The sequence below is a fragment of the Clavelina lepadiformis genome, chromosome 9 (assembly GCF_947623445.1).
Source record: "Clavelina lepadiformis chromosome 9, kaClaLepa1.1, whole genome shotgun sequence".
In the NCBI taxonomy this organism is placed as follows: Eukaryota; Metazoa; Chordata; class Ascidiacea; order Aplousobranchia; family Clavelinidae; genus Clavelina; species Clavelina lepadiformis.
This window is the reverse complement of record NC_135248.1, coordinates 14324967-14350816: the sequence shown is the minus strand read 5'-3', so window position 1 is coordinate 14350816 and position 25850 is coordinate 14324967. Positions and strand designations below refer to the sequence as shown.

At 37.2% G+C, this 25850-nt stretch overlaps 3 protein-coding genes across 5 annotated transcripts in view; all 3 read left to right on the top strand.

Annotated features, from left to right (window-relative positions):
- Window positions 1–25850, top strand: part of LOC143471280 (uncharacterized) — a 123684-nt gene that overhangs the window by 64212 nt on the left and 33622 nt on the right. Inside the window, exons 27-32 of one of the 3 annotated variants that reach the window (XM_076969705.1) lie at window positions 18933–19063; window positions 21268–21413; window positions 21614–21738; window positions 21828–21945; window positions 22219–22516; window positions 22635–23316. In XM_076969705.1, the coding sequence (XP_076825820.1) occupies window positions 18933–19063; window positions 21268–21413; window positions 21614–21738; window positions 21828–21945; window positions 22219–22516; window positions 22635–22840 (1024 nt within the window). In that variant the 3' untranslated portion in view covers window positions 22841–23316. Of the gene's footprint in view, window positions 1–18932; window positions 19064–21267; window positions 21414–21613; window positions 21739–21825; window positions 21946–22218; window positions 22517–22634; window positions 23317–25850 lie in introns of those variants that run through there. The other 2 variants (XR_013119525.1, XM_076969702.1) reach the window with 2 other exon arrangements.
- Window positions 940–9918, top strand: LOC143471289 (serine/threonine-protein kinase/endoribonuclease IRE1-like). Its single transcript, XM_076969725.1, has 12 exons — window positions 940–1181; window positions 2611–2764; window positions 2892–2942; window positions 3746–3845; window positions 4264–4460; window positions 4693–4840; window positions 5491–5666; window positions 5774–5965; window positions 6186–6364; window positions 6480–6520; window positions 8542–8616; window positions 8883–9918. The coding sequence occupies exons 1-12, from the start codon at window positions 1096–1098 to the stop codon at window positions 9257–9259; spliced, it is 1776 nt and encodes a 591-aa protein (XP_076825840.1). The 5' UTR covers window positions 940–1095; the 3' UTR covers window positions 9260–9918.
- On the top strand, window positions 13697–16161 carry LOC143471299 (uncharacterized). The gene is made up of 2 exons (XM_076969738.1): window positions 13697–14373; window positions 14488–16161. Exons 1-2 carry the CDS (start codon window positions 14341–14343, stop codon window positions 14899–14901), a joined length of 447 nt encoding a protein of 148 aa, XP_076825853.1. The 5' UTR covers window positions 13697–14340; the 3' UTR covers window positions 14902–16161.

Sequence of the window (25850 nt, the reverse complement as noted above, 5' to 3'; positions counted from 1 at the left end):
CAATTATGATGCAAACCAGAACAGAATCAACCGTGGAGTGAACGAACTTTCTAGCTTTCCTTCCTAGATTTAAAAGAATCTGATTTGGTTTCTTTGCTTTGTCAGGATGAATCCTACGTCTATGGTTGTTCATCCCTGAAACTGCTCTTGTTTGATTTGTCAAAATTTTATGGCATGAAAGGCGTATCTTGAAATGCAAAATTATTTGTAAAACCATGGTGTTAGAAATGTTGCAAATATTTTGTGCAATGCAACTTTACACAGCATGAATCAGCAAACCTTCAGCAGTCAATGCAGCCTAAAATCATCCAAAACATGCAGTGAAGTGAAACTTGATATGAAGCATTATGGCAATGATCTGCCGTTATTTTCACTTTTTGTCGTTTAGAACTTATGTTTTATGACTTCAAGGTAATATTGGCCCATGGTTGCGTTGTTCATTTATAACATTTGCTGTTTGACTTGTGCAAAATGTTGACACAGTGAAGTCATGTCACAAGACGTTGCACCATTAGTCAATGCTAATGTTCACAGCAGCGATGTCAGATTGAATTGTAATGTATGAGATAGGTTGGTATTGAGAGATCTATGGAATAATTAAGAGTTGAAATAGTTGTTGATTTAGTGCAGGCAGAACTTCATTATCTTGTATAACAAGCCTATGTGTTAGGTGAGTCTGTTGGTCTTATTTTCTTACCATTCTGGGCGATAGTCAATTTAAGTGAAGATTTCACGAGCGCTTACTTGCTGAGGTTGATACTTAAGGACATAGGGTTTAAACCTTTGTATGCTAACTAGACTCAGCAGTTGAATTGTGCTTTTGGTTAATTAATAGCTACATGTTTGCTCAATAAACAAAAGAAGATAAAATTTGTGGTTGATGCTGTTAACTTCAAGTAACTGTTAATGCTTCAACTAAACAGAAGTTTATTTAGAGTAAGGGAAAGATTAATTGTATTTAAACATTTATGACTTAACATCATTGGATATGTTTTAACCAAAAAAATGTAAGTACATTGACATTATATTGCATTTTGGCCATTATATTGGCCAAAGAACTTATCTTGTTCCACAAAATCTTGCCAGTTTGAAAAAATGTTCAGGATATTTTCACGTAAAAAAAAATATCCACGAGAAACAAGTTCACCATGGAAACGTACCTTGGTTTCAAAGATTTATAAGTAAGTTATACTTTCTATCTAGGTCGTTTAATGCTAGCAAGTTTGTGTTGTTTCAAAGCAAACAAAGAAAATTTAAGTTTACTATTAGGCTTCTTATCTTTTTGTTGACATTTTTATCATAGTAGATGTTTTGTTAACTTATCCATCTTTATATCTTCTTTTTTTTCTTTTTGTCTACTTTTTGTGGTATAGTTTGGCTAATAAGGTGCAGTCAGAGTCTATTTAAAAATATACTTTGTTTAAAAACCAGGATTAAGACTGGGTGTGGCTAAAATTGAGGAAGGGGTTGCTTTGGTAGAGTCAGTCGGTATTTCAGTAGTAGGCGTATTAAGTGACTGACAAGTAACAAACCGAGTCCTTTAAGAAAGTTTAAAAACTTACCGGCGAAACGCACAAACACCGCGATAAGTTTCGCAGGTGCATCAGCACAGTATTTGATCTTATGCAACAAATTATAATCACACATTTATTACATAGTTGTGACGCCTTTGATTTCTTAGAGGCTGAAATCAAATAGTATGTTTTATGTAATAATATGATCGTGAGGCGACACTTAATCGAAAGACACTTCATCGAACGACACTTTATCGAACGACACTTTATCGAACGACACTTAATCGAACGACAGAAGTGTCGTAGTACCTAATATGATTTACCTGGTTTATATAAACTACTTGTTTGGCCATATTTTCATTCCATTGTGACTATGTGTTTGCCGCTACAGTTTTGAAATGTACCACAAAGGTAAAGTCTATGTATTGCAGTAATATAAAATAGCAACTCTCGTAGCATCAGTTTAGGAGTTGGCCACACCTGTTTGGGAGTATACAGCGATTGGGCAATTGCTATACTGCAGAAAACAAATAAAATGGTAGGCTACAACCAAACTTTATTTGAAAGAATTTTTTCATTCATTTTTCCGGTTAAGAACCGTTAACAAATAGAAATAGGTTTAAAAGAATGAATGCCTGATTGCCTTTTTTTATTAGTACACCATATGTTATCCAAGGCTTATACGCTCAAACAGAAATAAGTTTATTTGACAATGTCAACTAACAACATGACCGCATATAAGGTACAAACAAACACATGGTGGCGCCAACACAAATATTACACAGATGCTATATTTCCTCCCATGTCAAATGTATAATTCCCTATAAACTGAATTTAGCTAGCATCAAAGAACACAGTTCACTGCGCTTAAAACAGGATCGACAGAGTTTTTCTTCCCAAGTCATATTCAATAAAAACATTTTACAAAATTATCATTACATTTATCCTGCACACCAACATTATCAACTACAACACTGTTTCCATGTTTTTCTACCACAACAAAAGGTTCTCTATGGAATGTAGTAGATAATAATAATAATAATAATACAAGCGCATATTCATCCAGGAAATAATTTAAACATACTTTTGATTGTAGATGCCGGAAAAATGATGGAACGGTGATCATTGAGAAGCGTGTTTCAAAGGATCATGTCAAATATCCAGAAAGCGAAGCACAAACTTTCAAGAAAATATGTGACAACAGTTTTCATCACCCAAATGTGGTCCTTTATCTTGATACCATTGAAGATGTATTTAAGAGTTTATATGATCATGAAAATACATTGCATTACGGTTAAATAGTGTGGCTTGTTTCAATTAATTTTGGTGAAAAGATGTTGCTTACCATACCTAAGTTTCACATACACATTCTTTTAGGAGGATGCAATTTCACTGTATATGGAAATGTGTGATGGTGATCTTGAGGAGGTATGCTGATTTTGTTGTGTCACATAGTAGACTTTAGGGGGCAATCAGCCTGTGCATTGGACTAGGGTTGACCTATGTACATACAGAGCCGGCCTTTGCTATTGTGAGGTCCCTTGCCGATTTTCTTTGAGAACAGGTCGTGAAATAATACTGTGGTTTGTGCAAATTAAAAGCTAAATTGTTATACTTGTTTCAGTGCTAAGCAACGCTGGGTCTAATGCAGTTGCATCACTCGCATTGGTCAAAGGTCCGCCCTGGCTACATATCGACCTCAGTGATAAAATGTGTTAAAAGCAACCACACGCTGCTAGTAAATAAAAAGATTCGATTTAGATACTAAGTTTTCCTAAATGCTAAAACACTGCAGTCAACGCTGTGCCGATACCAGACCGTTGTCTTACTCTCCGCGATGTGAGAACTATGGGCTACCCAAATACAAACATATTTTTTTTCAAAAATGATGATTAAACAGATTACAAAGATTTTATTTTGACTCGACGTTACAACAGGAAGCATGCCAATAATCAAGCTACTAAACCACTAAACGAATCAAGTATATACTTTTTTTCAGTGAATGTTATTCACGACTATCTTTCAAGCAATTTTAAGTTAAATTGGAGAAATAAGTCGGTTAGTGAGTGGCAGCATCGTGAATTAAGCACATTTGCTGCAAAAATTTCATTATTTGTTTAAGTTAATGCACCAAATTTTGTCCTGCCAAGTCTCGACCAAATTCCTAAAAATTACAGTGGACCAAGAGTTGATACAGAAAAATAAAATAGTTTATTACGCATTTTTTGCAGTGGACAAAGAAGGGTGAACTTAATGCTTGCAATTTAACTGCTTTGGAAATGTGCAAACATAAAATTGAGGGAATTTCCTATTTACATGGACAAAATATTAGTAAGTACTTTTTATAACTTACTCATAGAGTGTTCATTGCTAGCTCAAAAACTAATTTGTTTGATATCAAAGAACACATTTAACTATTTTCTGAATCCACTGGTTAAACTATTCTAAAAAAACATTTTAGGAACTAAAATTATTACGAAAATATGACAGTCAACTGTGAAATGCTCAGTGAAGATTGCAATACAGCAAACAATTAATTAATTGTGCAAAATCCTTTTGTACCCACTCGATTTTCCGGTATCCGAGCACACAACTAAATTTTGCGTGCAGTGTAAACAAACAATACCATTTGGTCTGGAGTTTAATTCTTTTACTTCTTTGAAATCAGTTGAACCTTGCCTCCTTCTTAAATATGCTTTTGAAATAGTTGGTATTTGTTTTGTGTATAAATAAAATTTTCTTTGTTTAGTTCATAGAGACGTGAAGCCAAGCAATTTCTTGATTCGTTCGAGTGGTGAAAAGGCAACAATAAAAGTGACTGATTTTGGTTTGAGCAAAATATTGGCAACTGATGTATCGAGCGCACCCACCACTTCGACCAGCACTGAGGCATTCATGGCTCCTGAGTATCATCTGAGAAAAGATGGAAGTGGTGAAAAATCATGGGTACACTAGCTGTAGTAATGCACACTCCAGAATAATAAATTTCCAAATCCAACATTTTAGTACGTTTTTTAAAACAAAAAATGCATTGAATTTAAAGTTGGCAGATAGAATTTTTCTACCTCCGGGAAACAGTTTTTATTCGATACTAAACGCTTGGCAATGTGAAACACTTATTAAAAAATTATAAACAAGAAATCTTATATTTAATTTTTAAATATCACAATTTTCACAGAAAAAATCTGCCGATATATTTTCACTTGGCATTACCTTATATTATGTCCTCACAAATGGGCGTCATCCATTTGGTGACAAAAATCCTTATGAAGCACCCCACAACATTCAACAAAAAGCTTCTCCTGATTTGGATCTTCTTGACTCAGGTGCCTTGTTGTCTAAAAGTTGATACAATTTTTTTTGTTTAATAATGACATTTGTGCACTCGGACATCAGAGGTAGGCAGTACCACGGTACTATGGTACCGAATTACGGTACCGCGGTACTTTTTCAATACTGATTCCAGTACCGTCACTACTTTTTGTAAAATTACCGAATCCCTGTACCGAATTACATTTTTCAAGAAAGATAAATCGGTTCTTTCAAATTGATTACTTCAAGATTTTTAGAAGTATGTTTTTATAACTTCATTTTAATTAACACATAGTGCCACGTAGTGGCAATTCCAGCGCTTTTTGTTCGTTTTTTGATCTAAAAAAGTAATAATCTAAATTCAGATAGTAGAATGCTTGTTGTTAAATACCTAAATAAACTACCTAAATTGAGGTAGTAGGATGTTTGTTGTGCTCATACCCTCGGGCATGTGTGTTTTAAGGTGACACATACGCGCCTCTCTATTATAGTGATCTTCTTTGATGCTATCAAGCATCGCTGTAAGTTTTCTGCAACCTTTGCCAGTTGTTTTTGTTTACATTTTATCTTATTATGTTTGGTTCTTGTAAAATTTCACGTAGAATAACTAAATCATATTTTGTCTACAAAACGTACCTTTTTCCTGTTTGAACAACTTTTCTAGTGGACAATTTATCCCAAGAGCAAAAGGAACTTGCTAAGGATTTGATAAAGAAGATGTTTGGCTTTGACCAAGAAAAAAAGGAGGTTGATTTTGACCCAGAAAAGCGACCAGCAATTCAACTTGTGAAGTTTCATCCACTTTTCTGGACGTCAAAGAAGAAAATTGACTTCTATAAGGTTGGTTCGGATCAAAAATATGACAGATAATATTTGATGATTACAGTATAATTCAGCTTTGTGTCTTTTCTATGTTTGTAAGGAAAATTAAATATTTGCATCAACAGGAAGCCAATAGGTGGTTTTACACCCAATCCCGAAAAAATGTTGAAAAATATCAACAAGCTCTTAAATACTTTGAAAATGAATTCGACATAAGTATTAACAATGTGCCACCCTCCTTAAGAAATGAGAGAAAGTTTCCTATTAAGGAATGTGGAAACGTCCATCAACTTCTTCAAAAAGTGATACGAAATATGGTAAGAAAATATATAAGCAAGCGGCTGGCAAAAAAAGGTGGTAAAAATGCGCATCATATCAAGGTTTATTATTTATGAATTAGCGATTAAATTTTTATCTTGTGCAATATTTATTGAAATAAAGACACCATTTCAAACCTAACTTTGTCAATTCTTTACTTAACGAAGTTAAGTTTAAAACACAAACTAAATATTATTTTAAACTTGATTTTGTTTCTAGGATGAACATGGTGATGAAAAATTGGCCGAATCTATGGAGCTGCTGGGATTTTTGAACAACGGAAAGAGAGATTATGATAAATTTTTACTCACACTTACAGGACCTTATCCTGGTCTACTTGCTTATCTGTGGTGGTATCTAAGTGACAAGGAAATTGAGGGACCATACTATCCAATGAAGTCAGCTTTGCATTATTGCTGTTTGATAGTTTGTACTTTATCATAGACAGTTTATGCCATGTTGCTGATTACTAATTATAATTTCCCTCAACCTTTAAGGTTTGTTGCTTTTCAGAGATTCACCACATACTGGATCAACAAAACAAGGTTCTTTAGGTAGGCAATTTGAACAACGTTTCTATTTTATGTTACAAATATTTCTACAATGAGTTGAAAAGTATGTCGCTACCACGCACGTATGATTTTTCATACCAGTAACAACAAGAGGGCTTCTGAGCCATCTCCTAACTAACCTGTGTAAGTTAGTTGTACTAGAGCAAGGGTTCTCAGTTGGGAGTGTACCCTCCTGGCGTACGACAAGGCATTTCTGGGGTTGCAAACTTCTCCACCAACTTTAACTAATATTTACGTGATTTGAGAGTTCACGTGTAATATGGTGCAGGTTGTGGTTTCTGTATATTTACCATCTGATTTTACTATGATGTATTCACTACCTACAAACTCATTGTCTATACCAAAGGTCTCAAACTCGAACAAACTATAACAACATTGGCAAGTCTCCAGCTTAGCCACTTACCAATTTAAGCCGTCGTTTTTCGAAGTAGGAAAATACTATTAGTGTAAACAGCTAATTGCGAATGCTAATTTTCAACTTTAAAGACATGTCAATTTTGCTAAAGTGTGGAATGTAAATTAACCAAAAACTAATATCCTCTGATTCAAACCCTTACTTCTCGTGATTAAATTACTGAGCTAAGCAGCGAATTGAAATAAACGCTAAATTTCAACTTAAAATGATATTCTATTTTCTGAACTCTAAATTAATTTAAAACTACTGTGTATACTACGACCCAAATTCTCACCTCTCATGACTAAATCACCTCAAAAATTAATTTGTGCACAACAAGTAAGTCAAACAAAGACATCCATTATATATTACATTTGCCGGTCACCGTATTATGATTCAGCAACTTCGGTAAACTGCCGCCGTGAATTTGTCACTTTGAATGATAAAATGTTGCAGCAACCGTTTCAATTCTTTAGATTGTTTCTGATATCGTGGGTAAATGTAATGCAAAGTTAGTAAATTAGTTGTTGTTCAAACAAATTGAAACGATTCAAATGTAAACAATCGAAATGATATACCGGTACCGTGTACACATAACCTTGTGTACCGGTAACAGCAAGTAGGCTACTGGCCTATAGTCTAATCTAGCTGTACTAGGCTAGGCTAGGCCTACAAAGGCTATTTTTTAAAAAGATTTCAGAAAGCTTGGATGGAATAGGCTAGAAATAGCAAGTTACTAATTAATGTTTGTAATTCCCTTAATCTTAAATCAACACATAGTACCACAAATCAATAATAACACAGAAACAGAAAGCGTTTTATTAGATTTTCTGTCTACGTCTAACGCCAGTCAGCATCCACCAGGTAATGGTTGTCCACGGATAAGGTAAGAATCATACTTTTCTTTGATTTGACCAGTCCAAGTTTTGTGAAAAACAAATTACTCAGTGTTTCTGGTTTAAAGAGGTGTAGACTTAGGTAATTTAACGGGCTGTAAGGCACCAGATCTACAGACATTAGCCTTACTTGCAGTGTTGTAATGACTCGAGTCACGTTTTTAAATTACTTGACTTGACTTGACCTGAGTCAATACTTGAAATGACTTCACTTGACTCGAGTCTTGGAAAGTAAGTTGGCACAAGTCATTAAATCCTTGTTGTTAATTAATTAACTAACGGAATTACAGACATTTGATTTGGTTGTGAATCATCGGTTAAAGGTATAGCCAATGACATGACTTCATTTGACAAGCATAATATTTTAACTTGACTTGATCCAATTAGTCTAATTGAATTGATCCAATTTGACTCGACTCGACTTAAGTCAACTTCCCAAATGACTTAACTTGACTCGAGTCTTAAAAAAATGACTTGGTTTCAGCCTTGCCTACTTGTTTTACCACCAATTTCTAGTGGGATTTTATTTTAAAGAAACTGCACCCGTACCTGATTTTTTCTATTGCATATAGGCCTAGGTAATTTTTTTACCAAAATGTGTTAAGAAATATGTTTAGGAATAAGTGTAGTTTATATCCTTGTATTTAGTTTCCATATCTTCATGTTCTATAACATGCAATGCTGTGAATCTAAAATGTTTCATTATTTTGCAGAAAATGAAGAGCGCAGAAAAATAACTCGAAAAATAGAAAAGTTTCAACATGGATGTAATGTATCTAGTGATAAAGGTAATGTATTTGGCGAGATCAGTGTATAAACTCGGTAATTTTTATTTGCAAATATATAATGACAAGGCTGTGTGATTTTTAAGCCAATATTTTAACCTTACACCGGTTTTATTTTGTGTGTTGGGCGCCACAGTAAGGCTTAAAATGTGTTTTTTACATTTGCTTGTAACCAACTTGTAGCCTAGCCTACACCAGGTTCAAGTCACAGATAGGCCTACAGTTATTTAAATGTAAAACAAGTGAAAACTAAAGTTATGTTTGTTTAGAATATGAGGCACTGGAATTACTGCGTGTTTATGAACAAATTCATCAAATCAACGACGAGCAGCTCACCACGAATGCAGCGGAACTCTTCCCAGAAGAGCTGTGGTTATCCCCTATCATCTTATATCTATTATTATTTTTATTATTATTATTTATATGTATTATATTATATATATATTCCCCTATCAGTTTATTCGAGCCAGAAGAGCTGAATTTATTCCTTATCAAGTTGACAGAATCACAACTTGACTCGCTCCTGTTTATTCTCACTAAAGTTGTGAAACGCATCAAGTTGCTTGTTCACACGTTTTACTTGGTCTGTGCGTTTTTCATTTTTCTTCTCGCAAGTTTTTCACGGTCGGGTCGGTCGCGATGGTGAAATTGTCAAACTCCGCTCCCAATGGGTCGATCAATGGTCGAACTCCGCTCGCGAAAGTAAAGTGACGTCTCCGTGTGACGTAGTCATCTTCAAGCAAGAAATTGGTTTCACTTCAATAAATACCGTTCTTAAAATCGATTCATTTACACAAAAGTAAGAGCGACCGAACGCGATTGTATTTTGTCAATCGCGACCTGGTCGGGAATCGAACTCGGGATTTATAGACAATGCAGTTCTCGTTTATCCTGATGCGCCACGCGAAGAACTGCCGAAATCTTGCTTAAAAGTAATTATATCTGTATTAGCTTGCATAGTTACGTAACAATTGTATTTGTTTGTCACATATGAGTTAATTGATTTTGTAAACACCGCATATGGTTGTGCTATTTTGTTGTGATGATTTCGAGATTTCTTATCATAGAAACTTGTTCATTGGTTTTTATTGATAATTAATGTAGTTTTTCTATCACTGGCGATCAGTTTGATCTGTGGCGGATGGCGTCATGTCACCGCCACGCATGTTAGTTGCTATTTCCTTTGATTTCTTTGTTTTACCGAATTTTTTACATTCCTTAGTTAATTAACGTTGATTGCTTTGCTTTATATTTTGTTCACCTCCTGTAAATCTATTCAGTCGTTTATTTGTTTCTTAAATTCAATGCAATTCTATTCCCCACGTGTTGGCCGATTGACGTCTGCGAATGTGCTGCCGAGAAAGACACGCGGCCTCATGATGAGTCAAGAAGAGGTTTTCGTGCTCTCAGACTTGAGTAGCTCTTGGTTCTGATAGCGGTCGAGAAAGCTCTGTGAGTCGTCGTCCAAGTCGACTTTCACAATAGAAGAATATTCGCTGGAGAATGCGCAGAGAGCATCATTGTCAATAGGCAGAGACGGCCACAGATGAACCAGACTAGAGTTTATTGCTCTCACTCATTATGGCGCTTTTGACAAGGTTTGTAAATTAGTGACCTGAGAGATTTTGTGGATCAAACAAACATATTTAACCGATAAACCGTCCTGGTTTATTTAACTACGGTCTCGATCGTAAACTGACTACACTGTGAGGTTGTTGCTTCGGGTGACAAATAATTATCGATTAACTTGTAACAATAACAACACATAAATCATTAAATATGCTTTCAGAAACGCGTTTAGTTCCCATCGAATAGAAAATTACATCGTTTAATTACCCATGAAAGCATGGACAAAAATATAAGTTTTAAACTTAAAGTTCTCTTTAACCGGGTGTTACAAGACAAATGTATCAAAGACTGCAGTAGGTATTTCAGTTTAATTGTTTACGTCACTTTTAGTTACAGTTTTGTGATGTTTTCAGTTATTTCATCAGTCGTTTCTTATTTCCAACATTTCGGCTCAGTAACCGAGTAGATAAAGGGCTGGGCTCCAGTCTCGTGATATTGCGCCGGTGTTTGATATTACCGTTGTAATGACCTTGGCCAAGTCAAAGTTCAGTGACAGTAACAAGTAACAGTAACAACACAAATAATCTCCTATTCAGTGGACATGGTAAACAGTTCTAAATTTGTGCAATACGATATTTCATAATAAGACGATTACCGTAAAACCTCTATTTCACCGCCATGGCGCTCTATTTTTCAACTCTTGTTTAAAAGTGGCGTTCTATTAGAGGTGACGTTCAATTAGAGGTTGGCGCTCTATTTTTCAACTCTTGTTTAAAAGTGGCGTTCTATTAGAGGTGACGTTCAATTAGAGGTTGGCGCTCTATTTTTCAACCCTTCTTTAAATACAATTAATACAATACCTGCTAATACAATTCCGCCGCTAAAAGTGGTGTTCTATTAGAGGTGGCGTTCAAATAGAGGTTTTACGGTATATAGAATTCTAGCAACGAGACATCGCATCTCGCCTATGCCACTTAATCACCTCATTTAAGGCGCCTGGTTTCAGGGCCGCCAAAGCAATGTTCCCTCTAATTTTTCACGAGTCTGAGCAAACACACAGACTCCCTGAGCGGTCCCTTGGACCACTGTGAGCAACATCAGACGAGCCACGTGCGCAATGTGGCCATTAGTATGCGTTTATTTTGTTTCAAATTCAGGTTGCACAGACAGATTTTCTGTGCGCGGAGACCGTGTCAGCAGTGCGCATTTGCGCACGCGCGCAGCTTAGAGGGAACATTGCGCCAAAGTGCTTGGCTTGATGTTATTTACGACGTATTTTACCAACCTTTTAACTTGCATTTTCAGTCGCTCATGCTTGTTTGTCAGCTGGCTCGTACTATTGGCTTTGGAGCAGTCGCTAATTTTCTGTGTCGGGGTTTTCTTGAGTTATTTAAACAATTAAATTTTAAATTCTTTTCTGCAAACACTCCACAGTAGGACAGTAGGACACTCCACAGCAGGAGCGTCACACTTGCTCGCACAGTCGACGCTAATGAAGTGCGGTTTTTACAATATGTTATCTGGAATTTCTTTTATAATCTGCGTTGTGAGGATGCAGGGAAGCTGATATGCAAATGAGCTGCAACTTAGTTTATGACGTTTCTTGCTGATGATTTAGATCAGAGGTCGGGAACCTATGGCTTGCAATCCAGAAGTGGCTCTTTTGATGACGGCATCTGACTTGCAGATAAATCTAAGTTGGCATTTCTTAGCACGATTGTTACGAATAAAACTTTTTCTGTAATTTTAAGTCGCATTAACAGTAAGAAGCATTTTATTAAACTCAAAGAGTAAATGGAGACACTAACCGTTGTCTAAAATTGTTGGTTTTGCTTAAAAATGCACACGTTAGTTGCATTAGGCCTAAGTGTTGAAAAATATTGTACGGCTCTCACGGAAGTACAATTAAAAATATGTAGCTTTCATGGCTCTCTTAGCTAAAAAGGTTCCCGACCCCTGATTTAGATGAAAGCAGCAACTACTTAATAACAGAACAATCTGCTTTGTGCGCTCCTGTCTAATGGAAGCAGCTAAGCCATGTTTTAACTTACTTGGTTGATTTATTCTGACTAACTTAAGCAAAAGATCTCTGCAGTAAATAGAAGTTTTATTGCCGAACAGTCCTTTATAATTAAAACCACCAGCGTCTAGGGGTCTCATTGGGAATAACCTTTCTCACGAACCAAATTTTAGGACTCATAAATTTTTTTACGTTTTTATTTTTTTCGTTCGTCATGTTTCCTTGTTTGAATGTGACAACTTTTCGGCTATCAACTTATTATATTATAGGCACCTACCTTTACCTTATTATATATATATTAAATACGTCGTTAAAATAATTGTTGTAAACGTCTTTCATAATCTAAACTAAAGTAATTATTGTAAACGTAAAATCGGTGAATGGATTTTATTTTGAGGCGTGGTGAAGAGTTTTTCCAGCGAAAAAACACCCAAATTTGCGCCCTGGTGGTTTATGCAATGTAGGAGTTTTGGAGCCAGATTTTAAAAACTTTTGCGAAATAACAAACAAAATGTAAGCCCAACTTTGACGTAGATAAAGGCCTGACGCAAGACCAGCTTTGTTTGTCGAGAAACTAGGCCGATCTTTGTCAAACATGATTAAAATAATCGGGCTACGGTGTTACACAATTGTTCTAGCTTATATGCGGCGTTTTAAAATCGTCAGTCTTAGGCGGCCAGCTGCTGTTCGTATGAATTTGAAAATGTGTTTCATTTCGAGACGATTTCGAAGCGTTTTTATTTTTGAGCCGTAAAAGAGCAATTTTTTGCACTCTGCGCACAGTTTAGAGCCAGTTTGCAAACTCGGGAATTCCAGACCAAGCTTTCAAAACAACCTCGACTATCATGGCCGCAAGGTTGATAGAGCACAATATATCAACCGGTATAAAATTATTTAGTTTGTATCATTTAAAAATCTTCTGCGGGTACAATATTCTGAAAACCAACAAATTTCAATAAGAACGTCGTCACACGTGAGCGGCAAATAAGGCGATGAAGGATGAGATGCGAATCTTTAAGCGCAACAGCGCTTTCGTGTATTTGGGTTGGTGCTCCCATATCGCATTTCGTCTTCGGTTTCTTACTTGCGTTTAAGTTTTCTTTGCGTGAGAAGTTTACCGCGAATTTCGTCAAATTTTTTCCAATGTGTTTCAAAATACGCATCCAATGGTGGGCCATTTGCCAAAAATTGAACACCTAAAAACGTAGGTTATTAAATATGAAGAACATTTCTAAGATTAACTTTAGAATTTATAACTATATATTAACGTGTATCATAAGCGATAGCGACTGCACTCTGCTATAATATAATTTGTAAGCTATGTTGCTTTCACAGAACCACTGAAACACTGTAGCACAAATACAGTATTGTGTTTCATGGGCTATATGCGCGACATAGGCTGTCAAAATCGGCCAGGTTTCTGTAACCTTTAGCTGCAGTCCATTGTTCTGCGGCGTTTAGCGCATTTTTTTTCATCCTGCACGTTTGCTTTTGGAGCTTTTTTCTCTCCCTCTCGTCGGCCAAAAGTTTTCCACCTGTAATATAATGGAATTATATAAGTTTATATAATTTTAGAGTTTCTTTAGCTGAAATTACTTAAGCGTAATAGAAACCTTTTGGTAGCGGTAAAACAAACGTCGTTATTGGTTGTTTTAAATTATGTTGTTATAGCAATGAGATCGAAATGATAAACTTTTGCAAACGTAGCCTATATACCTCGATTTTTTAATCTTCGAAGACATGAAAGCGTTTGTCCACCACATCACTTGTGATCACGTCGTAGGACCGGAACAAAGCAACCACACTTGCTACTGGCGTAATTGCAAACGTCATTTGAAAGCTTTTAAGGCCAAGTACAAGTTGGTCAACCACATCCGAGTTCACACTAGAGAGAAACCGTTCGCATGCCCCGTCTGCAGTAAGCTATTTGCTCGGAGCGAAAATCTCAAAATCCATATAAGAACTCACACAGGTAAGATAATATTTTAGTCTAAGCGTTATTCTTAGCATTTTCATTAACGAAATACGAGCTTCCAAGTCTGCAATGTTTTATTTCAGGCGAAAAATCGTTTCGATGCAAATATCTTGGGTGTGATCGACGATTTGCCAATAGCTCTGATCGTAAAAAGCACAGCTACATGCACATTGAAGGAAAGTTATATGTTTGCAAGGTAAGCAACATTCCAAGTTTCGCTTTCACATGTTTTAATTTAAAGACTTTCTTTGCAAACCAAGTCAGGTAAAATTTTAATTCTAAAATTTGATGATTGCCTTTTACTTTAAAGTACAAAGGATGTGATCGCAGCTACACCCACCCCAGTTCGTTACGTAAGCACATACGTATGCACAAAGCAAACGGTGACGTCATGAGCAGCAATTACTCACCAATCATCTCTCCCCGAACCTCGTCATCAGAAAACACAAGTCACTCAACTGCTGCTGAAGATCCTGACGTCACGTCGATCTTCCAATCACTCACGTCATCTCCGGAACCGACGCAACTTGGCATCGACTACGAGTCAAATGACTTCAGTCAAGGATTTGGATTCAACGAAATGCTCTCCGGCGAAGTGGATTCTTTATGGCCTCTGGATGATGACCTCACACAGCGAGCAGATTTCTTACAGGATTATTCTTCCGGCTGCTCTCAGTCACCCAATCATTCTTTGTCCTCATTTGACCCCATATTTGGTGCTTAATTTTTTGAAATTTGAATTAACTTGGATATGTTAAACCTGGTGCCTTTTCTACATACCTGTAAATATCATGTGTGTTATTCTAAAATAAAGATCACTTTGACAACTATTTGCTGCCGTTTCTGTGATTAAACTTTCCAGGCGAATAAGTGTTTAAGTTATCAGACTCTTTCAATAACTTTTCCTTTTCAAAATGACACAACGTTTTTCAAGTTCTAGTCCCTATAAGGTGACTGGATTTGATTCTCACCAATCGACTCACTAGTGATAAGGCCGATGGGTAAGGCCGATGGCCCAGAGATGTGCTAAGGCCGTGGGAATTTTTTCTGCACTCTGAACGCGATTCCGCATGTTAATGCATTCGTACAAGATTAAACTTTTTCTCACACCTCAAATGTGTCGACCTGCTGGGCACTGCAGGGTAGTCTAGGTTTAGGCTATGTTACGTCACACAATGTCTACGGTTAATTTGAATTGTGGTTCCGAACAATGCTTTTATCGTACTTTACCGAATTTAAGGTGGCTTGGTGATGCTTCTGCACCCATAACAGAGAGATAACAATTAGTTTTAAAAACAGCTTTGAAGACTTTTCAGCAATCGGCAAAGTGAGACTTTAAAAAATATTGACTTTGTGGGCGACAAAGAACTAAAGGACCAACTATAAGCATATTATTTTGAAATATGGAGTATTGGCTATTCATATTGGTACGCTTAAATATATGGTCAAAAAAGGCATTACAGTCAATTAATTACAATTGACTGATGGATCTCAGTATGACGTGTTCAGTGTACAGACAGGTGCAAATACTTGTGCGTATCGAGCCAGGTTAAATATCGTTTGTAATGACTTGCCATTTCATGCTGAGACTGCGTTACCCTACCGACCTACCTGAAGCAATCGCACTCGGTGTTCATTATTTTTTACTTTGGCAAAAAGAATTTTTTAACAGATTATCAAGTGATATCTGAGGTGTAAATACAGCAACTCTGTTGTATGCTTGCATAAGCTGACTCTATATTTCTCACGTAAAGCAGACTGGCTTGGTTATCCAATCAAACCAGTTTTTGATAATAACTACCTTAAAATCAATCGAAGTTGATCGTTTATTTTTTATCAGAAACGAGAATCATCTTCGTTCATTGGATGTCACTGTCTACCAACTAGCGGACAAAGTTTCACTCCTTAACGTCACCGTTTTCTATCAACGCGCTGACTTCGATGAACTGGAAAAGTTTTCCGAATCAAATCGTGAACTGATGTACAGTTTCGCCGAATCCCTAACGTTACGACAAGAGGTAAATTAACTGTATTTAACTTCGGTATTGTATTATGTATTATTGTATTGTATTCGGTATACTGTATGTATTTAAAACGGTCACAATTCATTGTATTTTAAGATGTCTATGTTAAATTTTTACAGGAATTCACAACTTTCAAATCAGCAACAGAAAATCTCATCAGTGGCATTCAACGTGAGCAAGATGGCTTTGAACTTGAAAACCACAATGTTAATGAGACACTAGGCACGCTAACACTGTGGAAAGAAAATGTCAATGGAGATTTGGATTCGGTCGGAGATACGGTTCGTTTATTTGTTATTTTTAGAAGAGCATATTTAAGCTTGCGTTATATACAAGGCTATAGAGTGTGGCCGTTTTCAGCAAGATCCTGGGCGTAATGAACAACCAAAAATAACAATTGCAGAGTGCGAAATTGCTCAGAAGCAATGGAAGTGCGCAATTACAGAGCAATCTACACAGTTTGACTTATTTTATTCTTTATATCAATTGCAAATTGAGTGCGCAGAAATTCTGTCCAAAGTGCAAAATAACGCCACCATAAATGCGGCACTGAGCTCATCAAAAGCAGTATTGAGTGCGCCTAGGCTATGCCAAACTCTGTAGTCGGGATATAACCTACTTCATGCATGTGGTAGGCTAGATAATGGACATTCAGACATTGCAGAATGTACAAAGATATGAAGTATTCCAGTATTTTGAAATTAACTGACACAGAGAGTACCATATTTACAAGAAGATAAAATGAGAAGTGTGGCAGCTGTACGCACAAGATTGATCAGTGTTTAGGCCAAAGTTTCGGGTCTAGTGCAGAAGTGCACAACCACAGGATGCATTTGTATACTAGACACCAGACTAGACCAGACCTATACTAGACAAGCTAACGAAATTGTGACGTCGTCTGGTTGTGCACTTCTGCACTAGACACGTATTTTTTGTCTTCACGTCGATTGATGGTTAGTAAACAAACAAAGAAAAGTTGGTTGTTTATAATAATAAATAAAAACGAGTTGAGGCTTCGGTCCTGTATTGGAAAGCTTGCATTTAGCGCAAGCAGATTTACCCCAAAAACATGGGGTAGGCACACTCCTTGAATGGTGGTATCTACTATGTTTTACCTCTCGCCAATATTGAAGCTTTAATTATTTTCCTCACCAACCAGGCTTAGTCCAATTTTTAGTTTAATAAATGGAGCCGATTGGAAATCCGTTGGTTTGCGCTTACAATTTTTTTTGTGTTTTTTTTGTGATGTCGTGCCAGAAAGGCTGAGGCGTAACTATCTTTGTTCCTTTGCCATGCCGGAGATTTCTGGCATATCATACAAACTTTCCATACAGGGCTTCCAAAATTTGCACTCACAATTTCTCGTCAAAAACCCCAGTACTTTCTACAGTCGGTACAACAACTATAAACAGCACAATATTATAGGCTATATGTAAGCCTTAACATAACAATTTTACAGTTGGAATTTCTCGATGCTCGCGTTGAATTGATAGCTGGTGCGTTGAACCAAATTGCGATTCTTGACGAAGATGTTTCCAACTTCAACGATAGCTTGGCTCAAATCAATGGGTCAGTGAGGAGAAATGCCGAAAGATTTGCTGAATTGAAAGAGTCCGTCTCAGCTGCTGGAAATCTTATCACAACTCTTGTAAGTTATGAAGCTGAATATTCAATCCCTATTTAGAAAACACAACGGCTGGAATTTTTAACTTTGTGATGTAAATTAAAATATTTAATTAAGTTTTTACAAACAAAATGAAACAATAATTGTAAGTCGAAAACATACCGTTCACAATTTCTTGTGTTTTTTTATTGTTTTACAGCAAAATGAGAAGCAGGTTTCTGAAAAGAATCTTCAAGACCAACAAACTAACCTTAGGACCGAGTTCGATGTTCTTCGTGAAAATGCTCTGAATTGCACTGAAATAGAAGATAAAGTTTCTCAGCAAATTAACAGCGTCGTATCTGATGTATGGGATAACATAACAAACATAAAGTCAATTGTTAACGACCTTCGAGAATCGATGGGCGACCAACAAACGGTATTAACGACTGTGATAAATGAGGCAGTTAACCAACAAACAGCTGTAGATGATCTACTATGGAAGGTACGCTTGAAATTGCATAAATTGTTAAGTTAACAAATACACGTAATGTGTAAGATCACATAACACCAACTCTGCATCCAACTCAATGCTAAGATAATTGAAGCAAAAAAGAAATTATCTTGTTTGTATTAAAGGTCGCCCAACAGGAAGTCATGTTATCCACACTGAACACAACCGATCTTTCCATCCAAAAGAAACTAAAAGAACTACAAGCAGGAGATAAAAGCACTTCAGATTTGATCTCAGAGCTAAGAAATTCAGCATCCGAGAAAGACCAAGCGATCCAGTCATTAGAGACAACCCAATGGAATATACAGTCAAGGTATAACATAACCAAGACAGTACCAACACGTTATCAATATAGATGGGTCCCATGTACATACACCTATGCACAGAAGTAATTCTACTTTACTGTCAAAAAAGAATAAGATTTGCCAAGGATTCCCATATTTTGAGATGGGTTCAATTTACAATTAAACTAAAGTTCTTTTAATATTTCTGTGCTGGTATCTTCAAACACAGTCGATTACTTTTCATCAGGTCCATGTTATAATAAGAGGCTTTTATGATGTAACAAAAATGATAATGATATAATATTATGATAATGAGATTCCTCCTGCTAGAATGAATGAATTGACATCACGGATGGAGAGCACGGAGGACCAAGTGAGCTTGATGGAGGCAAGATTTAGTGGATCCCAGGGAAGACTGATATCTGCCACCAAAGACGTCCAGCGCCAAATCGGAAAACTTGGTAGAAATTTGTTAATTATTGTAATAATAATTTTTGTTTGTTACTGCTCCATTATTTGTCGGTCTAATTGGATCGACTGCAACTGGACTTTGCTTCTTTCCGTAATATCCGTGCTCTATTTAGGTAGTTAGTCAATGTAACCACAAAAGGCTATTTTGCAACGTGACGCGACACCTAATCGAAAGACACTTTATCGAACGACACTTAATCGAACGACAGTTTATCGAACGACACTTAATCGAACGACAGCTGATCGAAACGACAGCTGATCGAACGACACTTTATCGAACCGACAGTTGATCAAACGACACTTTATCGAACCGACAACTGATCAAAGCGACAGTTGATCGAATCGACTGTTGCTTCTCCCGCACACAGTCATAGCAAAACGTGGCGTACAGTTGCATTGTTTGCTGTAGAAAATTAAAATTTGGTGACTTTTCATAAAAAATGTTCAGCTATCTGTCCATGTTTGTTTGATAAAGTTGGATTTTGTAATTTTTGAGATATTGTGATATTTATATAATTTTGCTCTCTCCGCATTGAAGCGTAACGTTTTCGTTTACTCATTTACGCACCAATAACTTGACTAACTATTCTCTTTCGTTCTCTTCTCACAGCGGGGGCGCGGCGTAACAAGAAGAATTTCTAGAAATGTGTAACTTTTAGAAATACCTAATTTACACTAAATTCACATTCTTTAGTTTTACAATTATGATGTATACAGGAAGCCAGATGATGTTTCTACTAACCTGTAAAAATCTCATCAGTCTACGATGTATAGTTTTCTAGAAATTAACGATTGCAAATGTGTGTGCGGGGTTGGCCACACCTAGTTTTTTTAGTAAACTCGCGAGCCTGGTTAGGATAGGGTTAAAAGATCCACAATTTATCGAAACAACTGACGATATGCACTGTTAAAAGCACGACAACTGACGAAGTGCACATTTCAATCGCATTCATTTAATTACAAGTTGTGTGCAATTGCTTGAAGATAACTTTTTATGTCAATATTCGTTGAGTCATAATTTTCGACTATGCTCTTCAGCCGTTGGTTGACAGCGTCGTAGCGCTTCTTCCGAGGTGGGCCAGCAATTCCAGCACTCAATTGCTCAATTAACATTTCGTTGGAACCTTGTTCCCGCTTAATTTTTTTGACGAGTCTGCGAAGCGTCGGATGGGATATTGAGACACGCTTGCTGAATGCATTGTGCCATCCTTCAATACTATTATTCGTTCGTGGAAGGTCATCTTGAACCCGGTGGAAGACATTCCAACACCGGATAGGAAATAGAGGTTGACGACGATTCCTGCGATACAATCGTCCAATCCAAGTAGTTTCAAAATAGTCAATGTATTCAGACAAGTGCTGCTCATCGTCGTCACTGAACGTGGCCAGGAAGTCCTCGAACCGTTGTACAACGTCTTCAGGCGGAACGAATGCCAGTGCCTGGAAGCATTTTATGCGAAGTTCTCGGTAACGGTGTATACGAGTGGCACCGTGCGATTTTCATCGACCAGCGCGTGTATCGTGTACAGCTGGTATCCAAGTGGAGCAACATCAAATGTACCGTCACAAAACCAATTAGCGCAGTTGTTCAGTATATCCAGATTCTTTTGAGACGCAAACATATAGAATTCGTTCTCATCGTCTTCCTCGACAACGAAGGCTTCTCCCCTCGGTGTCACGCGGAGTTCATCCATCAAGCCGTTTCCTTCTGGACATACGCCCTTTCGCTGTATCATCCGCTTTAATTATGTTGCTTTAGGGAGAGCACCAGCGGTATATACATCATAATTCATTAATGTACACCATTACAAAGACCGCACATCACAATGGCTTATTGTCTCAATGTTTGAGAAACACGTAAAAATCTTGCTTGAACTGTCGGTTCGATAAAGTGTCGTTCGATCAACTGTCGGTTTGATCAACTGTCGGTTCGATAAAGTGTCGTTCGATCAGCTGTTCGGTTCGATAAAGTGTCGTTCGATCAACTATCGGTTCGATTAACTGTCGTTCGATAAAGAGTCGTTCGATCAGCTGTCGTTTCGATCAGCTGTCTTTCGATAAAGTGTCGTTCGATAAAGTGTCTTTCGATAAAGTGTCATAGTACCATTTTGCAAAGTTGCTTACAGCTAAGTTCCGACTAATCATGCGTGACTTCACAACTGTGATTGTAACATGTATTATGATGTCACTGCAGAGAACAACGTCACGAGTATTGTGAACCGGATGACATTTATCGAGTATGATCAGGATAACGCTTATAACATCACTTCCACTTTATTCGAGACGATCCGGGAACAAACGAACCAGATCAGCATCCTGAACCAATCCCTGGCGTTTGGAGTAAGTTCTTTTGGGTGTGGGATTCAAATACTTTAACATCCGGTTCTCTCACTAGCAGCATGCCATATTGACATGATGCCGATATACACATGGGTATATATATACGCTTGTTGACAACCGGTTCGTGGGGGTCATTGAATATCCAAGAACCGACAGGCAATATTGCTTTTTTGGAGTATTAAAGTATTTTTCCTTTTCAGCCAATGGACGTCTTTGCCAGTTTTGCCTCCACCATAGCCACAATTGAACAATCAGTTTTTGATGTTAATGAAACTCTCAGTGCTGAGGTTACTGGTATAGCAGCACTCTTAGTGGATTTCCAGTTAAGATTGTGTTGTGCATTAAACAGCACATTTATCACCCATGCTTACAAAATGACAAAACACGGACAACGTTTTTTTTTACAAAACAGTTGGCTTTTGACACGTCTGGCCGCCAGATGGAGCGCATGAGCAACGAAATTGAAATAATGGAAGCAAACTCCACCAATTACTTTGATTATTTCTCCACCGCTTTGGATTACTTGCGACAGGTCAGTGCTGGAACAACCACGAATAAAATTTTATAAACTTATTGACTGCCAGCAAAAGCTGATTGAAGCGTCTCATTAAAGTGACTGAAGGTATTAATCAGCAAACGTACATAATTACAAATGGATAGAAACCTATTAAATATGATTAAAACTCTGCTTGTACTGACTGCATAGTTTGCTTTGATGTCTATTTGTCTCAGCTGCCTCAAGCATTAACTTAACATTGATAGTAGCATCCTGTATATACTAAATCCTTTGTTTATTTCTATGTAGATCGCGAGAGAAACGAACGACGCTGTCGGTGAGAATAGAGACCGAGTTCGGGTCCTGAACAGCACCATGCTCTTGCTTCAAGTTCTCGTGCCCGCCTACATCCAGAGATTTCAGCCGGACAAACAAAACGGCACCGGCACTACGCAGGAACCTCCCGATGTTGAGGAATATCCTCAACCTCTCATTTCCAACTTTGAGGAGAAGTTGAACTTGAAGAGCATGCTTCAGCAAGATGAAGAGAAAGATATTCAAGATGGTGATTACAACTCGGACTACAGCGAGTACGATTACCAAGAAGGTAAGTTTGAGATTCTTGATTATCGTCAGCGACAATTAATTCAACAAGTTAACGGTTCGTTATAATAAACATTGTCAGAATATTTGGCTCTAATTATATTTTTCATGTTGTTCCTCAGCCAATGGTCGTTCTGTGATTTCATCGGATGAATATTTCAACTTTCCCGACTCGAACTTCGCCAATTACCCACAAGACCCGGAATACGACCTGGAATCGATTTTGAACGGGGACGCCGACCAGGCCAGGCTGGAAGGAAGAGTTTCCTCATCTTATGACGTCAACAACTACGAAGACTACCAATATTTTGCCGACGAAGAAGCTTGAAATTTTGCAGAAGAATTTCTACCGGGATTGAAAAAACAATTGAAAAGATTTTACAAAAATTCCGCTTTCAACTTGTGATTTTGTTTAAGAAGTAGGCATCTATTTGTTGCTTTAATGTGAAACTACTTAAACATTGTGCTTTTTTTCTTCTAACGGGAGGTTTAAGGGTTTTATTTGGCTGATTCCGCATCCATGGTTTCTGTCAAGGTGTAATAATGTTAAAGCGCTTTACAGTATTTGAAAAATAAATTTTGTGCCTACATTTGTTAAGATGTACTGTATTACGTCATAAATCACTCGCTTTTCCTTTTTCATTCTTTTTGAAATGTAGTAAAACATTTGCAAAATGTGTTTTGCAGTTTAAGGGGAAAGCTGATAGATGGATATGCATTTGCACATAGATATCCTCATTTATAAAAGATATAAGCTCAACATTCTAAATGTTTTGATTGAGTAACAACTCGATAGTTCGAAGTATATGCAGCAACAACTCATGTACTTCGTGAGCATCAACTTTATTGTCAAGTGACAATTGCTGTGTTTACAATCAAAGATAGATCATATTTGCCTCCAACAAATACATCTTACCGAGTTCGAATCTAGGTGACCATAGAAATATTCCAGAAAAAAATGCTTGATGTTTTCCTCACTTAGAACTAAGGCAAACCCTTCAAACGAGATTTATTGACCTTCACATTAAAATATTGGGTTTCAACATGAGAAAGACTTGAGTCAATAGATTTTTGTGATATCCTGATAACGAGGTGATCAAGCAAACCTGCTTGTATCGCGATATATTTTGTTTTATTAACTTCTCTAAATTTTTCATTTTCAGGTTGAAAAATACTTCTATGACTTGTGCTCATTGCAACTTGAACAATTAACATACTTGAAAAGGTTTTTGATGTCAGTATTTCCATTCCTTGTTCTATGTTTATTGCAACTTATCTGTTTGTTTAGTTCGCTGGCACAGAACGATGGAGCTAAGCCAGAGGTGACGAACCTGCGGCCCGCCAAACAATTTTGTGCGGCCCACCAAACGATTTGACAAACGCCCATACATGCAAGGCATATAGGACTTATAGGAAATTCCTATAAGTATATTCCTATATTGTATATAAGTATATTCCTATATTCCATATAGGGTTGCCATACCGTCCGGAAAATTCCGGACATGTCCGGAATTTAGGGTTAAATTTTGCGTCCGGGAGACCAGCAGTCTTGAACGAAGCGTCCGGTGAGACCAGCAGTCTTGAACTTTCTTTCACCTGTTTCTAATCTTTGCGCAATGCGATATCAAAAGCTGATAGCACAATTGAGTCGCAGCAGTATGTCTTCAATAGATTGCCGCACTCAATCGATGTATTTTTTGCGGCCGCGGGAGCAGCTAAAAATCTGCCAAATGAAGCGGTTGTGCTTGAATGCTAATTATTATGCAAAATGTTAAAAAAATTGTGCGGCCCGCTTGCTCAGCCGTAACTGACAAAGTGGCCCGCGTCATCGAATAGGTTCGTCACCCCTGAGCTAAGCAAACAGGATATTTAATTTTGGTAATTCCCCTAGAGAGGTTTCTATTTTGAGTTTCGCAAGCGCAATGCCGACCGGTGTAGTACCAACTATTGACTAACTTCTGTGACGTTCTGTGCAGACTGATACCAAACTTTCCAGCCTGCCAGTATACTCGAAATTCCTGTTTTTGTTTAAAGCAAGCCTACTGTTTATGCAATTCATTAATCGTCAAAAATTGTGGTTAGTCAGAAGCAAACTTATGCAGGTTAACTCAATTCTGTTCAAATGCCACGTTTAATTTGGTCTGGATTAAATCAAGAGAAACCCAGTCTGGTCTAGGTTCCCTAGGCGAGTGCTGAGCTGTTGGGCTAGGTTTGCATTAACCCTGACGCTTAACCATAGTCCATGACGCTAGAGTCTAAATACGGGAATAATCATTACCAAAATGACTGGAAAAGATTTAGTCATGTCAGACCAGCTTTTAGCAGCAAGAATGTATTTATCCAGTTGGTAGAGGTAAAATACCGAGATATTCTAAACCAAATTTGTGGAAACGCATTCGGTCATTTTTTTCCTGTATTTATATTATTACCCTATTGAACCAAAAAGTGTGGTAGCTTACGTTCGAAGCTATTCCTTGCAGTTTCTAGTTAATCTAACTTCTAGGCTATATATTAGTTACCGACTTGCTGACCGGACTGCAAAGTATGTCCATTTTCAGCAAGATTTTGTGTTCACCAAACAACCAAAATTGACAAGTGCAGTGCGCAAAACTGCTCAAGCTTCATGGAAGTGCGCTCTTAGTTGTAATGTGCACAGTTTGACCTATTCAATCTTTAAATTAAATGAAAATTGAGTGAACATAATTTCTGTCTAAATCATTAATTGCAAAATAACGCCTGTTAAGTGAGGCAATGAAGCTCATGAAAAGCAGTATTGAGTGCACCTATGCCAAACTCTGCAGTCTGGTTTGCTGGTACTACTACACGACTTGGATTTGTGGACTCAGTGTCAATTCATGAAGTTCAGAAATTGTAATTCAAGATGTTGTCAAGGTCGTCATTCATGTCATCAAATTGAACTTGGCCAGCCTTGAAATTATTGTAACATAAGCTACTAACTTAAGTTTTAAACCAAAGTTTTCCATTTAATCTAAATTTCAAATTTAAATTAAATCATAAGTTGCGCACTCAAGAGCACACTAAACATTTTTGGTTGCTTGGCATACAAGATCTTGCTGAAAACTTGCCATACTCTGCAGTTCGAGTCATAGCGCGTCTTTGGTTTTCTCATTATGTGCCTTCGGCATATGCATCACAGACAATGCACCCTGACCTCCAAATTTTAGAGATTGTGGTTGCTGCCACCAAATGTCAGCTTATGAGGAAAAAACGATCTTTCAAAAAATGCTACATTCACGAGACTTACAATGACAGGTGCCAACCTTTTAAACCCTAATACTTATTTAAATGTTTGACCAAACTTGACAATAGCTGCCGCC

Excerpts from the sequence above, each read along its gene's own strand:
- LOC143471289 (XM_076969725.1), top strand. The coding sequence starts at position 1,096 with ATGTTCAGGATATTTTCACGTAAAAAAAAATATCCACGAGAAACAAGT. Across the intron at positions 4,461-4,692 it reads GAAGTGGTGAAAAATCATGG|AAAAAATCTGCCGATATATT; the intron begins GTACACTAGCTG and ends CAATTTTCACAG. Across the intron at positions 6,365-6,479 it reads GGACCATACTATCCAATGAA|AGATTCACCACATACTGGAT; the intron begins GTCAGCTTTGCA and ends GTTGCTTTTCAG.
- LOC143471299 (XM_076969738.1), top strand. The coding sequence starts at position 14,341 with ATGCACATTGAAGGAAAGTTATATGTTTGCAAG. Across the intron at positions 14,374-14,487 it reads GAAAGTTATATGTTTGCAAG|TACAAAGGATGTGATCGCAG; the intron begins GTAAGCAACATT and ends TTTACTTTAAAG.